A 17,229-nucleotide genomic window follows, 5' to 3' on the forward strand; every position below is an offset into this window, starting at 1 on the left:
TTAAGTGAGTCAAAAGCATCATTTTGAAGCACATTTTCATTTTATTTTGTCACAACCTGAGAAAATGTCTCACGTTTCCTGGCGCTGCAGTTTCCATGACAACCAGCATTATTGGAAAGCCCACAGTTTTAGTGACTTTCTCTATTGAAGTAAAACATGATTAAATGGTTTGGTGTTTAAATGTTTTGAATTGGTAGTTGCTACTGCTTGAAACGGGTGGGTCTGGATCTCTGCGCCAGAACCCACAATCCCAGAGGTTTCTTTCAGTGTGAGCTCATAATATCAAGTACTATTTACTCTTTCAGGGCAAGTGTAGACCGGTTTAGTAGACGAGGCTATTTATTTACACAAATCACCTCAGTAAAACTCTTTCAGCTTGGCTGGCATCACAGGCCCACTCCGAAACATGAATTACAATTCTTCACTGTCAAGGGAATTGCTGAGCTCAAAATACACTAGTTTGTATTTAAGTTATGATTTTTAAAGTTTTCTGTTTGATTAAATGTTTATCAGACTATATTTTTTATAGGCTTTGCAATTACACTGCAATAAAACCTCACAAGGGCAATCCCACATGTTAATCATTAATGACAGATATTTCATTTTAATTCTTTCTCTGAAATTCAAAATGATTTTAATTAGGAGACAAATAGCCAATCACTCTAATTAACAGTTTGATCTAAATCTTGAGTTTAAGTAAATACAAATGGTTTGTAATGGCAACCAAACAATGAGCAATAGATCTGGAATCCACGGATAACGAGCCATTGTCCCCAGACTCATTGTGTCAGGAAGAGAATCCAGTGCCAAACACGCAGGGACTAATTATTATGCAAATTACTACACAAGGAGTCCAAATATATTGAAAAGCAAAGGGGAAAGAATGTATCTTTGAATCTGTCCCTGTTGTAGTCTATTAGCCTCTTTTATTTTATCACATATTAACACAGTGGGAGTGTAGCCTATTTTATTGTATGTGGCTATTTGTACCCTATTACTTTAACCTTAACACTAAAATGCCTCTTTCTCTGTAGATTACTCTTAAATGTTTATGACTGGACCAAAGCGCCGCAGCTGCGCACATCGCGCTCCGGCGCTGCGCCTTTAAAAACACACTGTTTTCAGTCTCGGCCGCGGCCACGTCCAGCAGCGCTCCTGTCCCCCCCCCCCCCCCGGTTTACCCCGGTTTGCCCGCGCGCTTCTGTCAAGGCAACACTGATCTACGTTGTTCTTTACGTGCCATTGTCGAAGGAGCCGGCGCATTATCGACTTTTACCAACTTCGTGAGTGTTTTCGCAGGACAAAGTTTTGAATGAGTCTTTCCCGGTGGGGCTGCGCGGCGGGAGGAGGGAGGGGGCCCTTATAGCGGGCCCGGGACCGGCTCTGATTTCACACACAAGCGTCTGTTTGAGCAGAGCTGAGCTGGACACCGCAGGTCAGCGAGCCGGGACATTTCTGCGCTGCACCGCGGATCAGAGCGACTGGAAGAACAAAGTTGCAGCGGGACTTTGGACTTCTGTGAGGACAAACTGGGACTGGTAACTTTTTTTCCATTGGAATAAAATCGACTACTTTCAAAATGGACAAATACGAAGATTTGGGACTCGAGGCAAGCAAGTTCATCGAGGACTTGAACATGTACGAGGCGTCCCGAGACGGACTGTTCCGAATGAGGAGAGACGCGGGCAACAACCCGGACTTTGAAGAGACGAGGAGAGTGTTCGCCTCCAAAATGACGAAAATACACATCCAAAAGCAGCAGGAGGAGATGGCCAAGAACAACCAGGCTCTGAGAATGAACGGGGGTCACAACAACGCGTACTACACCAAAGACCGACCGCCGCTGAACAGCGCGCGACAGTCCGGAGAGGCGGCCGCCAAGCCCCCCATGCTCTCCGCTCCGGCCGCCGCGGCTCAGTACGCGCACTTTGGGTTGCTCCCACCCGAGCCCCCAACCGCCGCCGCCAGAGCGCACGGCCACGGGAACAACTACGACCACCGGGAGAGCCCAGACCCGCAGTCGTACCAACACAACACATGCGCGGCCTCAGGACACGCGTCTCCTGTGCATCGCCAACCGGCCGGTCCCGCCGCGTCCTGGGCTCCAGCGACAGACGCGCAACTTTCCCAAACTTCATCCGCGGGACGCGATGCGCCCCGGTCCCCGCAGCATAACTCGGCTCTGCCCGGCCCCAGCAGCACCAGCAGCAGCCTTTCATCTCAGCCCAGAGCCTCGCCGGTGAACCCGGGTAAAGGATGGGCAAGTGACCACCAGGGTCCCGCCAAACCGGAGCCCGTCCCGTCCCTGCCCCTGAGCGCCTTCACGGGAGGAGCGGAGTTCAGTGTGTGCCAGTCCTCTCCACAACAACCGACTACTCAGTACACTTCATCTCCAACTTCCAAACCTTTGAGCAACCACAATGGCCCCGCTCTTGTGCCAGCGGACACACTGACGGCTAAAGATGTGCCGACGTCTGTTATACATGTCACTAGAAGTCCCAGCCAAGGTCAAAGTGTGAGCCAAATGCCAAAGAGCGGAGAGGCGGTCATCCCTGAGGCCCCACAGTCTGCACTGATGCCTTGCCAGTCTCCCGTCACATTGGCCCTTGACCAGGGCCCCACAGCAGCCGAAATAAAATTAGAAGCCATCACTAAGCGCCTGGAAAACGAGATGGATTCACAACCAAAGCAGGATTACTTTGGTAAGACTTTGTTGTGACCTGACACCAAGGAGGGCGGGGGTCCTCCTGTGTCCTCCTGTCCTCAACAAACACAAACAGTGTAAAGGTTTGCATGTATCTACCTCAGGTCTCAAAGTATACATCACAATATACAGTCATTTTATATTTTTACTATTACTGATTGATATCTCAAGTTATATGCGAAACACATTACTTTGAAGATAGTGTTTTTTATAGTACATTTATAAAGAATGTGAAGATACATCTATGGTTTTGAAAGGCATTACTATATGTGGTAGTTTTGAATGCATAAAGCTGCACTTGAAGAAAAGGTCACACTTCATAATAACTAATGAATGATTCAGAATGAGTAACTACTTAAGGATGTCATTCAAAACGTTCACTTTTATTGACCTGTAGTGCCATGTTTTGTAATGCATTTCAAAGGTGTTCATGCTTTATTAAGGCTGGTCTAGGTCAGGTGTAGCTATTATAAAGTGGTGCAAAGCCATGGCCACACAGTCCAGACACTGCTGAGATGCCATGAGTGCGTTTCAGACCCTCCGCACACAGCCCCCCGTTGAACGTTTATTTGTGTTTTGCTGCAAATGTCACTGTCACGACAAGGCTCAGAAATAGTGCCGTGGTCTGAATATTCTACATGTGTGGGAGGGCACAGTGTGTAATCAGCGCAAGTGGAGGTTTTACAGTTTATCTATTTTTACTGATACGGTCCCACGTAGAGCCCACACAGTTCCTGAATGAAGTTTCCCACCAGGACAAGGCTCATCCTCTGAGTCATGTTGTTTCAGCGGAGGAGCTGGTGGAGGCCAGTTTGACACATGCTCCACAACGTTCATTCAAGAGGCTCAGGAATTAAGGGATGCATTTATTATTCTTGGGTTATAAATAGACTTTGATTATATTCATTAGGTTAGTCAGGTTAGATAGCAATACAGCAGAGGTGGAAGAAACAACTCATTGTTGGTGCGTCGTAAAAGAGTAAAAGAAGTAGAAGAAGAAGTAAAGAAGTACCCTTTTAAAAATGTACTTTTAAAAAGAGAAACATATCAACATGTAAAAAGGAATTCTCTTGATTTACAAAAACAAACAACAAACAAATTATGTTTGCTCAAAGTTGGGAGTTAACTCAAACTATGAACATGCTAAAAAATAACGCCTTACCCATTCGGTCTCAAACAAATCATTCAAAAGTAAAAAAAAAGAATAGGTAAGTAGAAAGTACAGATATAGTGAAGTAAATGTAATAAGTAATCCACTGTGAAATTTACTAAAGTATGGGACAAATGCTAAGTTTGACTTAAGTACTTTTACTTTTGTTCTTTGTTACTTTCCATCACTGCAATACATTCATAGTGCTCCTCAGCAAGTGAAATCCTGCCAGTTAAGATGCTACTGCAGTGTGATTCTAGTCAAAAACTAAATGACAAAATACTTTAATAATGACAAATGAATGACAAATGTATCAGGAACATAAGCTCACAGCTTTAAACTGCTTAATTGCAACAGTTTTGTATAAACAATTGGTTAGTGTTTTGAGTAGTGTTTTTGTGTATTTACTTTGTAGTCTTACTTACTTGTAATTGTAATTTGAAACATTTTTAGCTGTGTATTTGCACGTTTGCAGTTTTCCTGTGCTCGTTTAACCCATTAACCCGACTGTGACTGCATGTTGCCCTTTAGCACAGCTGTATTGGGCCTCAGTGCAACAAGTGTAGAGTGCTGATTGGCATAAGTGCAGATGGAGGTTCTGGGAAAGTGGTCTGGTGCCAAACGGCTGCACCGAGGGAACGCAGAGGAATGTCTGGAGGAAGACAGGGAGGAATTTTAGAAACGAGCCATTAAGATACAAAGAGTCCTGATAATTTAAGAGGTGCCTGATGTGCAGCTCAATGCATGACTGGACAAACTAATGGATGTGCAGGGTAAACGTGTAGACTTCTCTTTGTCCGGCATTAGAAGGCTTGAGTGTGTGAGATTGAGAGCTCGTGGAGTTGTAATACATCTTGGTAATATATACACACTTATTTAAGCGTTTAGTCCATTTTTTTGTCCCCCTGCAGCATTAATTTATCCCATCTGGCTGTAAAATAGTTCTACTCCAGTGGATTCTAGAGGCGAGTTAATGTGTTTCAATTGACTTCCTGTCTTTCCCATGCCTGTTTTAATATCTGACTAGCATGAAGACACAGCACCATTCATTTCATTTTGTAAACTCAAATTCCAGTGGCAAATTTGGGTTTCAAGAGTAGTTCTGAGTCAAGGCTTTTAAACATGTTTTCACTGCTAAATTGGCCTGGTGTTTGCAGAAAGTATACCCTCCTCAGGTTTTGACAGCTGGGAAAAGTGAAGAAGGAATTGATGTTTTGTTTCCCTTCCCCCAGTTTTGAAGCCAGCATTTTTAGTCCCTGAATAATCCAAATATTTTGGAATATTGGACAGCTGTCAAAAGTAGATTTTTCCACACAAATATTGGAAAAAGTACAGGTATCTCAGTCAGAAGAAACATCACTTGACAGGAAATTAAGATAGACCCTGTCAATGTATAAAGTCTTGTCACAATACAAACATTCCAAACTTTATTACAATACTAAAAAGTATTTCAATACCCGGTACTCAAATGCTAATTTTGATACTGCAATGCTATTTAAAAGCTGCATTTTTACTCACAATAGCATGTACATTTCAATGCAAAACAATGATCATTTCTCTAATAGTGCCATGTGGTCTTGTTCTAGTTCTAAAACCGTTCAGGAAAGGTTCAACTTCGTCAAATGTGTCTTACTTCTTTGTTCAGTGTTGATAAAATTAGAATGTAGTTTTGATAACAGTTTTTGTATCATTTAGTATCTGGGTTTTAAGGTTGTTTCCCAGATTAGCTGTCAATATTTAAAGGCTCTATAGCTTGAATATCACTTCATTCAAAGCATTATATTGTCCGTGTAAATATAGTTTGGCTTTCCTAAGTCCTTAAGTGATGCTTATTCTATAAACAAGCTTCTGATTTCTGCATTCCACTGTTTTCTAAGAATACTGAAGTGTTATCTCTAATCTTTTTCCAGTCACACTGAGTCCTCTGATAATGTATCCTCACTGATGGCAGGGTCGGCTGAGTGTCTATATTTATAGTCCTATTGTATGTTGTCTGACACTGATGGTCTACGAGTGGAAACATTTGAAGAACAGTGTTTTTGGAGGCAGCGGGCGCTCTGTTACCCTTGAAACACAAGTGTCATTGTCTTTATGAAATGCTGAATCAGGTCAAATCAGCGTGAGTGTTTTTGACATTTTTCATTCGCGATTTCAATTTCAATACTAAGGAACAGTCCTGGTCTAGTCCGGGTTTTAGTCCCAATTTTGATGTGGTGATTGGGCAAGTGTAAACACACCTTATACAACTATTCAGGAAAGGTCCAACTTTGCCCTATAAATGACGAAATGGAGCTATTGACACTTATCTAGCCTCGATATTTGTTCTGGTATCGATAAGTATCTGGGTATCTTACAACCCTAAGTTTTATATTTTTTCATGTAAAGAAGGTAAATAGATTTGTTAAGCTTCTGCGACAACTACAAGTCATTCTAATCTGAAAGCGCTTTAGAAATGACTTGTTATCTGTCAGAGCTGTTCATGGTCAGTGGCGATGGTGGTTGTCAAATGCTTCAGCCTAAACCAACAGTGTGGTTTGAACGCTCAGGAAACAGTGTCAGGGTGAGATGCTGTAGGGCAACACACTTTCCTATAAACGCATGGGACAATATACAGTTAGTTTTTCTTGGATCCTTCTTTACCATTTTGATTAGAGTGCTGATGCAATATGATAAATACACATTTTTATCAAAGATCTAATACCATGTTCCAGCCAGATCAAATATACCTATTTCCTCTTTTAATAACACACACTGCACCCAGCTTCCTGACTTTGAAGAAGTGTTGTTTCTTGTCTACTTTATACATTGGTCACATCAGATGAATATGATATTCATATATTTGTCTCTTTAATGTATGTACAAAACCAAAGTAATACAAGCACGTAACAGATCATAATCCACTTTTATTCTGTCCTTCAGAACTGTTAACTCAAACATGTGACCCTCTTCTGTGCGTTGTGTTTCAGGGCTCTGTGTGAAGTGCAACAAAGCTGTGCACGGAGCTGGCCAGGCCTGTCAGGCCATGGGCAGCTTGTACCACGACAGCTGCTTCACCTGCAGCGCCTGCAGTAAGTACACCTCACACAATGTCCCCCCATTTATTCTTAAGACTTTCATCTTTTGTCTTGGTTTAGTCTTGTGTCGTCAAAGACCCTGTTCTTTATAAAAGCACTTCCTCTTTCCTCACTCACTGCTGCCTCGAGCAAAACCACACAATTATTCTGGGATCACTATACTGGTGTTTGGTTTCAGGGTGTGTCAGTTACACCTCCTATAGAAAGACATGATGAATTTTACATTTGCCCTAAATTCTTCATTTATTCTTTCTTCTAAATTCATCAAAATGTATTTCCTAACCCCTTTGCTGCCGTGTACTGCCTTCAGTTTTTATTTATGTACTTTCAGACGTACACTTGTTTAGTATTCAGATATTTGTATTAGTTTATTTTTGCTGCTAAATATTTCTGGGATTGTTATCACCCCTGCACAGCCACATTATTCCACCTCACCTTTGACCTTTCAGCTTACAGCCTTGAAGGGCCAACCTCTCTGTGTTTGCTCGTGCCCTTCCTCTGAACGGCTGTTTGTGAGACTCAGAAAAAGGGAAACTAGTGTCTTAAAAGTGGTCTTAAAAGAGGAGTTTACTCACCACACACCGCTCGTAGCTGGCCTCATGTGGGGCCAATGCGGGTTATGCATGCAGTAGCTTCCAGCTCCATGGGAATGCCTCTCAGCTGGGGCGGTATGCAGGCTGGGCTCTCGCTCAGTGAGCTGCTAAAGGACACTGAGCTGAGTGTCAGAGAGGCTCCACATGACAAACACTGTTACTATTGAGAGAGCACACTGCCCACCACATTCAGCTGGTGTCAAGGCTCACCATGCAGTTAGTTTCACCTATAGGAATGTGCAGTTCATTGAATTTTAACCACAATGAGATCTACTGATTTGAAATCATCAATGATCAGTAAAAGTATTTGGTTTGGAGCAGAGGTCAAACTTTGAAGGAACTTTTTCTCATGACAAAGCCATTGTGGAAATTATAAATATAACTATAAACTTCTTCTTTTTTTTTTTTACGAGCCTTACCTACTAGGACTGTAGTTGATTAAATAAATTCTTAGTCGACTAAAGACATGTGTGCATCAAAGGGGGCGTGGCATTGCACTCCCTAAAGCTCTTAAAATGATTAGGATCTCGTGCCACAATACAGTCCATTTAAATCCTCATTATCCTAATAGTTTAGTTTATTTAATTGTTTGAATGTGACAGCATGTATTAATGAACGGCTGTAAATACACCAGATTTAGCTCAAAGATATTTCCATCCGTAGTCCGTAATAAAACATATAGTCGACTAAGACACTATCAGCCGATGAATCGTCAAAAGGACTACAACGTTGTCACCTACTTGATTTGGTGTGGTTGGCTCAGTGTTTGTTGAAGGGGAAGGACATTCCTGCTGCTGTGAGCTGATGTCCTGCACAGCGGGGGACGTCTCTGCAGTCAGTCCTTGACAAACACTCAAAGGCTCAACACTCAAACCTGGTGCAGCAGCTGAAGATTGAAGAAGTTCATTAGTGGAGTTGTTTTATGTAACAAACTACTAGAGAATGATTGAAAATATTCACAGTTAATAATGTGCAGATGAATTGATACTGACCATGCGCAGGGTAAAGTCCTGTGGTATGCTTACATCTGGACAGGAGCTTTCTATGGCTTTGACCAATCACTCCAGGTGTTGTTCGCTTTCCGAATATATTTTCTTAAGTTTCAGTGAGGGTGCTATCTGAGGGACACCAAGAGCTTTGATTGTTTTAAAGCAGCATCTGAAATTCCTGCTAGTAAATTGCTTATTTTCTGTTCGGAATTACACAAATCAAATTTATTTTTGATTAGAAACGGCCCTGTGTTCTGGCTCTGGTCCTCCTCAGGTGCTTTACATTTTTATGAAAGTGCAGTCATTTTGAGGCACCTTTCCAAACGTGGTCTCTGACTCCTGACTTTAATTAAGCTCTTATCGCCACACAAAGCTCCAGGCCTTGCTCTCGGTCTCATTGGAGAGAGGAATGTGGGAAGAGGGTGGCCCCTATCTCACTGTCATCCTCTCTTCACTTATAGAAGGTCTGAAGGTAATTGCCTCAAATGGATCAAAACGTCCAGGTGGCTGCTCTATTATATTTGCCTTTTGTCCCTTTTCTGAGCAATTTTGGCCGTTATTATGTTGTCAAGGCAGATTATTTTATTGTCAATAATGTTTTTAAAGAATGAAATTGGTTTGTCCAGTTTACAAATGGGAATCACAAGATGATTTGATTTTTCCACCCAAATTGCTGGTGAAAAAAACACTCTGTGACATAATGATATTCAATAAAACAGTGGAATGGAATATGGTTTTACAACTATATTTTTTATTGAATTTGACTATATTGTATTGTAGACAATACAATTTTTTCTATCTTAAAAATGTATATATTATATTTTGCATATATTTTGATTATCTGGACTATATTGACTCTAAAACGCATTGAAAAATACCTTTTATAACAAAGACATTGAAATTATTAGATACAAATGTCAATAAATTATATTTTTATTTGATCAATAATACAATTTATTAGTCCATATTCCCTATCTCAAAGCCTCCTCCTTGTTTGATAATGTATTTAAAAAGTCTCAGTATACAGTAGAAATAATAGTCGACTAATAATAATAAACCATCATTAATGACAGCCCTAATTATCTTATGTATTTGCAATGAATTACCTGAGAAAAACATTCTTAAAAGAGTTTGTAACATGTTAACAATAATCATCACACAGTGTTATTTAATGAACCTCGACTATTTCTATTGCTTTCTTTATAAATGAAGCTTCTGTTCTGGCTTCATTTGAACAACAAAGAGGCAGGTATGCCAGGAACCAGATGAACCAGGGGCCCATGTTATCCACAGTTAACCCCTTGTTGCCCCCCCTTCCTTTGGAAAATGCGTGGAATGTTCCCTCTTCCTGTGGGACCTGAGCAAAGCAGAGTTACATAAAGCCCACGATGCGTTTCTGTACATTGGTGTGTGTTGCATTTGTGTCAAAAAAAGAAAAGAAAAAATGATACAAACAATCACAGACCGGAAACGAGGAATAACCACAGGAAAAGTACACACAGAGCAGCGAGTCTGGTGTGGCCATGAAATCTAATAGAGCAGGTAGTTTAATTCGTTGCACCTGTCTTATAAGTGGATTAAATCACCAATTTCCCGCAGTATGTTTTGTCCAGATGTGGTCCTGGTCCCATGCACGGCAGATCAGCACTGGGACAGTGTTATATTGAGAAACATATCTTAGGTCGGCTTGAGATGATGTATTTGCAGGATATGATGAATATTGCAAGAGGCTTCATTACCTTCCAATGGCTGCTATTAATCATCTTAGTCATTATGCATAAGCTGTAAGTGCTATTTTCTGAGTCGGAAAGTCTTGTCTGGAAGATTTCTAAAAGGCACAGACAATTTCATTCAGTATCTCTATATATTCTCTATAACAAAAAACAAAACAAACAGAACAGGACCAGAGAGCAAAATTAGGAATAAAAAAGTATAAAATGACATAAAGACATCGGCCAACAAAAGATCATGAATAACATCAATTAGAATAAAAGTATTGTCTGATGTCTGTTACAATGTCCTAGTGGTTTGTAATAATGGGCAATTTGACATGTTGTTACGTAATAGAGTCATTTTCATATGTATGTCTTTTCACGTTTGACTCTCTATTATTTATTTGTTTATTTTGTAGGTCGACGGTTGCGGGGTAAAGCGTTCTATTATGTTGGAGGAAAGGTTTTCTGTGAAGAAGACTTTTTGGTAAGTCGATATGATATTTTGACAGTTCAAATTGAAAATAAAACCCAACATTTTCTACCTATATGTACCATGCATTATGTCATACTTTGCTGAATTGGGTTATTTTTATCTAAATTTCCTTTAAACGGCTTTAGTGTACGTCTTGACATCTAGTGGTCCAAATGTAATTTAGGTCCGGGTGCATGACCTTGTGACCTGTTTTCAGCATCTTATGGTGCCCATTCATATCGGTTTCCTTCCCTGGGTGGCACTGAAAGGAGGTCAGGAACAAGAGACGCTGCTTTGCTGTGGTTTATTGAAGTAACGCCAGTCAGGCCAATCTTACTGGGGAGTGAATTATGCCTTAGATGATCACATTTCTCTCATTTTATTATCACCTGTACATGCTTAAATATGGTACAATGGCATATTTAGAACATCACTTCTAAATGTGCATATTTTTTCAATATGCTGCAAGCTTTTAGGTCCTATATTAAGCATTATTTTGACTTTTTAACTACATTTGAACACCTCAGCCTTGGTCTATATTTGTCAACTTTGAAAACGTCTAAATTCCTGGATTAACACCTGATGAAAGCTATTTTGAGTTCTTAAGAAGGACCAAGCCTAATATTACAAGGTCAATCGAACATGAACACACTATTGATGAGAACATATAACGTGGTGTAGTTTTGCATAACATAGGACTTCCATCAATCCATGCATATTGTAGGACTTTTAGCTTGAAATTCAAAGAGTTATTGTGCTCCCTCTTTCCGGAACACTCTTCTCACCTGTTTCTTTGTGAGTTTGGCCTTTCCCTATTGAAGCTGAGTACAAGGCAGCACATAATAAGGCTTAAGAGGACTGTGGTTCCTCTACTGCATCTATTTAAATGTCACTCTTGAAAACCACCGCGAAATCACATTGCACACAAAAAAAATTGCATTACAAAAGAGGAAATTACTGCATTGCTATGAAATCAAATTGAGGTTTTGTTGATGCTCCCAAAGCTGCTCATCGATGTCTGCGCAAGAGTAATGAAATACATTTAAATTACATCACTGTGGTCTTCTCTATGTTGAAGTACTCAGGCTTCCAGCAGTCTGCAGACAAGTGCAACGCATGTGGACATCTGATCATGGACATGGTGAGTGCCAGTAACCTCTGCGGACTTGTGTGTGTGTGTGTGTGTATGTATGTGTGTGTGCGTGTGTGTGTGTGTGTGTGTGTGTGGAAATCCTGACTCTTGCCTCTCTGTGAATGGATTTTCTGTGGCTACATCTGGATAAAGACTTAAGACCACTATTGGCTCGGCGCATGCAGTTTCTATTCCGTCTACTTCTTGGTACTTAAGCTTACAAATGAGTTACAAAATCGGATTATTTTCTGTGTGGCAGCAGATGCTCTCTTTGTTTTTGTCCCATCTCTTGATTTTTTTATGCGATTGACATTTAATGTTGGTTAGATATTAACATTTGCCCTGGATTTTCTTCTTCCTGAATGATCCAGCCTTTCTATTCTTGCTTGTGACTCATAACAAGCAGCTTAATGTGTGGTGTTAACTCTACAAAACACACAAATATGTTTCCTATTTCCTCCTGGTGTTTTATATGATGTCAGAGCTTTTATGAATTATAAGACTCTTTACTGGACACACTTATATCAAATATCTCATTGCGTTCTCAGTGTTTTTGCATTTTCTGGTAGTTTGGATCAGTTTGTCACATTCTTTTACGGAAAGTCTCAGCACTATTTGGTATTTGCAAATATGCAAGATCAAAATAAAATCAATAGATTAAAAAAAAAAGCTGTATTTGCACTTCTCTTATTCTTTAATATAGTATTGGGCGAAATGAATAATATATACCGGTAATGTAATATTATAAATCTTTCTGTGTATTAAATGATTAAACATTCTTGAGTCAGTTCATATTTTCATATTAAAATACAAAGAAATACGTTTTTTTTTTATCTTGATTTCAAGAACATTCCACCAATGTCTGACTTCCAAACTTTTGCTGACAGATTTGCTTTGCTTCTAATATGTCAATGTCCAAATCTAAGTTTTGTTTAGCTGTGCATATGACTAAAGGGAATCTATTTGCACTCTTCTCTTTCATGTCTTAAACTGTTTTGTGATTTCTGTCATGCCTTTGTGATTTGAATGCATTTTTCCTGCTGTGTGAAGCACTTTGAATTGTCTTGTGTACAAATTGTGCTCTACAAATAAACTTGCCTTAAGACCTGACAATTTAAAAGTTGATCCACTGATAATGTGAAACTATTAGATCTTGATTTGACTGAAAATCCACGTCCTATTATCTGTTTCTGTTTTGCCAGATTCTGCAGGCTCTGGGGAAGTCCTACCACCCAGGATGTTTCCGCTGTATTATCTGTAATGAGAGTCTGGATGGAGTGCCTTTCACTGTTGACACTGAGAACAAGATCTACTGTGTCAAAGACTATCACAGGTGCGTCTTACTGGGCCTATCATGATGACACATTTGGAAGCGTCATATGTTGCTTTTTGCCACTGACACGATCTCTTTAAGCATATTAATCCGAATGAACCCTTTTCAAGCATAATTAATCACTTTAGTTTACTTAATTCAATCCTCAACAGCTCAAAATCTCTTCATACTACAAAACAACGTTCTCCTTTATGGCAATGAAAATCAACACACGATAAATATAGAGTCTAAAAATGTTGTTCTATCTATCATTATTGAACACATGCCAATATAGTAAGTTATGTGACTAGGGATGACACAATATACAATTTTAGAGCCACTATTATGATACTGTAAAAGAAAAATGTCACACTTTTTTATTTATGAGTTAAGATGACCAAACAACATGTAAATCCTTCATTTATCAGAATCAGAATGGGTTTATTGTTAATGAACAAAATTCTCAAACATAAGAACTTGAACTTGTCTTGGTGATTCGATGCAACACAAATAACAAAGAATGAACAATGAATAAGTCATAATAATAAGCTATAAAGATATAAAAAATAAGTAAACATAAAGTAAAAAAATTGGCTTAATATGTACACACATTTACAGTTGCACAGATTTACATATGTAGTGCAGAAAGTGAACAGTGCAGTGAGTGATTAAATTATAGTTAAAGTTGAAGTGTTTAGGAAGTGTTTATATCAATTAAATCACAGTTTTCTTCAATGTGTCCAGCTTTATGAAGACACACTGTGAAGTTAATGTTACTTTTTAGAGTATAGCTAGAACAGGAAATACGTTATTTATTCAAAACTGTCATTATCTTGTGATTTTATTGTGACCTGAATAATCTCAATTTACAGAAGGATCTTGATCATTGTGGCTGGGGTTTGTGTTACAGAGCGTGTATAGTTAGTTTAGCGTGTTAAAATAGTCATGGCTTCAGCTTCCATGTCGTATCGCAGCTTTAGCCTCATAACGTTCCCCTGCTACTCCCACATCAGGTTGGTTTGGGGTTGTCTGAGTTGCCACGTGTAGCCGACACATGAGAAGTGCAGTCTGGGAGATGAGGAGGGGCGTCACAAGAGTGGTCCGTCACACCATGTTGTTGACACTGGGACACTCTGTTTGCTCTGGACAAATATAGAGCAAGTTTGTGAGAACGACTGAAGACTTGTGTCCATTCTGACCACTCTGTCCATTCTCCTCCAGAAAAATGACATAGAGCAACCTTTAAGTAATATAATGTGCTCTGCTGTGACAAAATATCCTGTCTCTATTGGGTTGTTATATATCAAATCTGCTAACCCCGTAGATTAAACTTCTGTAAATGTGTTTTGAAATACCTGTGACTCATGCATTAGACCAAGAGCACATGTTCCATTCTCATCTTCCATTCTAATGCTCCTGTTTATAATGTGCATTGTGAAATGAGTCTTGATTATGTTTCTTAGGTTAGAATAATGCTTATAATACTTTTATTGCAGTCTCTCCAGTAAATTACTGAGTGTTAATGCTCCACGATTCCAAACTTGTCCTCCCAGTCGCTCTTATTTTACCCATGGATACTTTGGCAATTATAACATCCTTCTGAGAGGCTACTGTCTTATGAAAAAAACTATTTTTAATTTCTGGTTAATAAAGATGCTCATCATGGGTTTCAGCTTCCTGTTTTATCTGCAACCGTCTGAGGACTTTTTGCCATTCAGAAGATATAATAGTGTTGCTTTAACTTGTTAATCGGGATTGCCACAGCCATATCTATTACATAATCACTCTAAAAACCCATGTTTAGGACAGTAATGATTATAAAAAAACACCAATTAACATGCCATCCCTTCATTAAAATGTTAAATGATTATCTTTGGAGACCCAAATCATCATCGCAGTTGGAGAATGACTTTTCCATCTTTAAAATGTGCACTGTGAACTCTGTGACACACATTTTCTCAGTATCGTTCATTATAATCGAAAGTCAAACACAGCAGCAGCTCTCCTGCGGCTCTTCCTGTTGGGACACCATGTACAAAAAGAAGCACATGGGCTTCCGCTGTCAGCCAACGCTCACATATGTGCGCCACGCAGATGAAATCAGACCGATCTTATTGCGAATAAAGCTACGTGTTGACTTTAAACCACAGTCATGTCTGTCCGCGCTCAAAGGCCTTTTGTTATTCACTCATAGCTCCAGGTGCCTGCCAGCTGCACAAAACTGCATGGCAATAATAAATACATCTACCCCCCCCTTTTTTCTGCCTTTTTAAATAAGAGTCACATATTTGAAGGAAAGCCAGCACATCTGCAACCCTGGCACTGCCTATGTTGAGCCAAGACTTGAATATAGACAGGAAAAAGAACAAAGAATGTTTGCGAGTTTAGGTACCGTCAGAAAACTTAAACCCTTTTTGGACACTTACATCTGTCTAGTAAATGTAACAATTTCAAAGCTGAACAATTTCTTACAGCTTCATCTCTCATCTCTAATTTACAGGGTCCTTGCTCCAAAGTGTGCCGCTTGTAACCAGCCTATTCTTCCCTCGGAGGTAAACCACTCGAATTTGCACCAACAATAACTCCTTAATAGCTATTTGTACACACATCGACGCATTATTCTCGTTCATCAATATTTACTTTTCTTTGTGTCAGTTATGGGTTTTTAAATGCTACGACCCCAGGAAGAATAGCAACTGGTTTGCAGGAGCTAATGGGGATCTTAATAAACTAAACTAAACCACGCTGGAGTATTTCTGCTCACAATAATAATCTATTTTCCAGGGCTCAGATGAAACTATTCGAGTCGTATCTATGGACAGTGATTACCATGTGGAGTGCTATCACTGTGAGGTAGGACTGATTTTCTCTCTGTTAAATGGCCCCTGAAATTAACAGAGCATCCACATTCTTGAAAAAAAAACATTGGTAATTTCTTGCCAAATGTTGAAAAGGCATCATGATTGCACATTATAGGCCTGTGATAATATATGTATTCTCTATTTTAGGACTGCCAAATGGAGCTGAACGATGAGGAGGGTCATCGCTGTTACCCTCTGGACGGCCACCTCCTGTGCCACTCGTGTCATATGAAGCATCTAGAGCACAATGGCCCCTCTCCTGTCTCCTCAGTCGCTTACTAACGCTGCTGTGGATAAAGAGTGACATCTGGTGGATTGCTGGTGCTACTGCATAGCCAGACAGCACACGTGGACAATTCAATACAAAAAAAGCACTGTGTTTTTGTGTTATATGTGTTAATGAAGTTGACTTGTCCTGGAAGGTTTTTTATTATTATTATTATTATTATTATTATTGTTATTATTATTATTATTATTATTATTATAAGCCGTAATGAAGTTTCCACCAAAGCTGCCTTGACAAATATTTTATAGGAATCATTCAAAATGTGCCTTAATTTTGCAATTCAGATTTAGTTTTTTAGCAGAGTTGAGCACATGGATAAAATAATCAATCAATAAAATGCTAATGGTCTAGATCAGTGATGTATTTTCAGTTGTTCATATTTCTTTAACTATTATTGACACTAGACCGTTTTTAATCTTAATTGGCAAATGGTGTGATTAGCACTTACAACCCTTTTTTTGTTGCTTTTAGGTGTGTGCAGAACAATTCATATTTTATTTATGCATTCTTGTTGTCCTTATTATTTTGATAAACATTAAACTTTTGCCGTTTGTAATCATTGGCATCTCCCACAGCCATTGAGATTAACAACCATAATGTCTTTGGTGACTGAGGATATTTAATAAATGCATTACTAGTGCCATTTTGTTTTCCTTTATCTCGACATCAGTCTGTCTCCATCTCATCCAAAGGTTTATTGTTGGTGCAGCACTTGGACCACCTCCATAAGCAAAGTTACAGCAAACAACAGGTGCACTCAAACCAATGACATTTTGCATTGCAGCAGCTTTGTTTGGCCGTATTGTATTTGTACATCAAATTTAAAAAATGACCCATATAGTAGTTCCACACAACTGTGCAGACCAAGCAGCGACTGGTCCTGTTCGCACCCATCGTGGTAGATTAAAAGTAGTTTATTTTCTATTTCACTGTCGGTCTTC

The 17,229-nt window shown here is 39.5% G+C and overlaps 1 protein-coding gene across 1 annotated transcript; it reads left to right on the plus strand.

The window, feature by feature from the left end:
- Nucleotides 1–1,180: 1,180 nt before the first annotated feature.
- On the plus strand, nt 1,181–16,849 carry limd1a (LIM domains containing 1a). Its single transcript, XM_072461233.1, has 8 exons — nt 1,181–2,702; nt 6,821–6,922; nt 10,642–10,709; nt 11,776–11,838; nt 13,032–13,162; nt 15,642–15,693; nt 15,926–15,994; nt 16,150–16,849. Exons 1-8 carry the CDS (start codon nt 1,580–1,582, stop codon nt 16,282–16,284), a joined length of 1,743 nt encoding a protein of 580 aa, XP_072317334.1. The 5' UTR covers nt 1,181–1,579; the 3' UTR covers nt 16,285–16,849.
- Nucleotides 16,850–17,229: the final 380 nt, after the last annotated feature.

The sequence above is a fragment of the Eucyclogobius newberryi genome, unplaced genomic scaffold (assembly GCF_026437365.1).
Source record: "Eucyclogobius newberryi isolate DKJ021-1_F unplaced genomic scaffold, fEucNew1.0.hap1 SCAF_3, whole genome shotgun sequence".
Taxonomy (NCBI): Eukaryota; Metazoa; Chordata; class Actinopteri; order Gobiiformes; family Gobiidae; genus Eucyclogobius; species Eucyclogobius newberryi.

Bases quoted from the DNA above. Each gene is read 5' to 3' on its own strand.
- limd1a (XM_072461233.1), top strand. From the start codon at position 1,580: ATGGACAAATACGAAGATTTGGGACTCGAGGCAAGCAAGTTCATCGAG. The intron at 2,703-6,820 runs GTAAGACTTTGT...GTTGTGTTTCAG, and splicing joins ACCAAAGCAGGATTACTTTG to GGCTCTGTGTGAAGTGCAAC. The intron at 15,995-16,149 runs GTAGGACTGATT...TCTCTATTTTAG, and splicing joins TGGAGTGCTATCACTGTGAG to GACTGCCAAATGGAGCTGAA.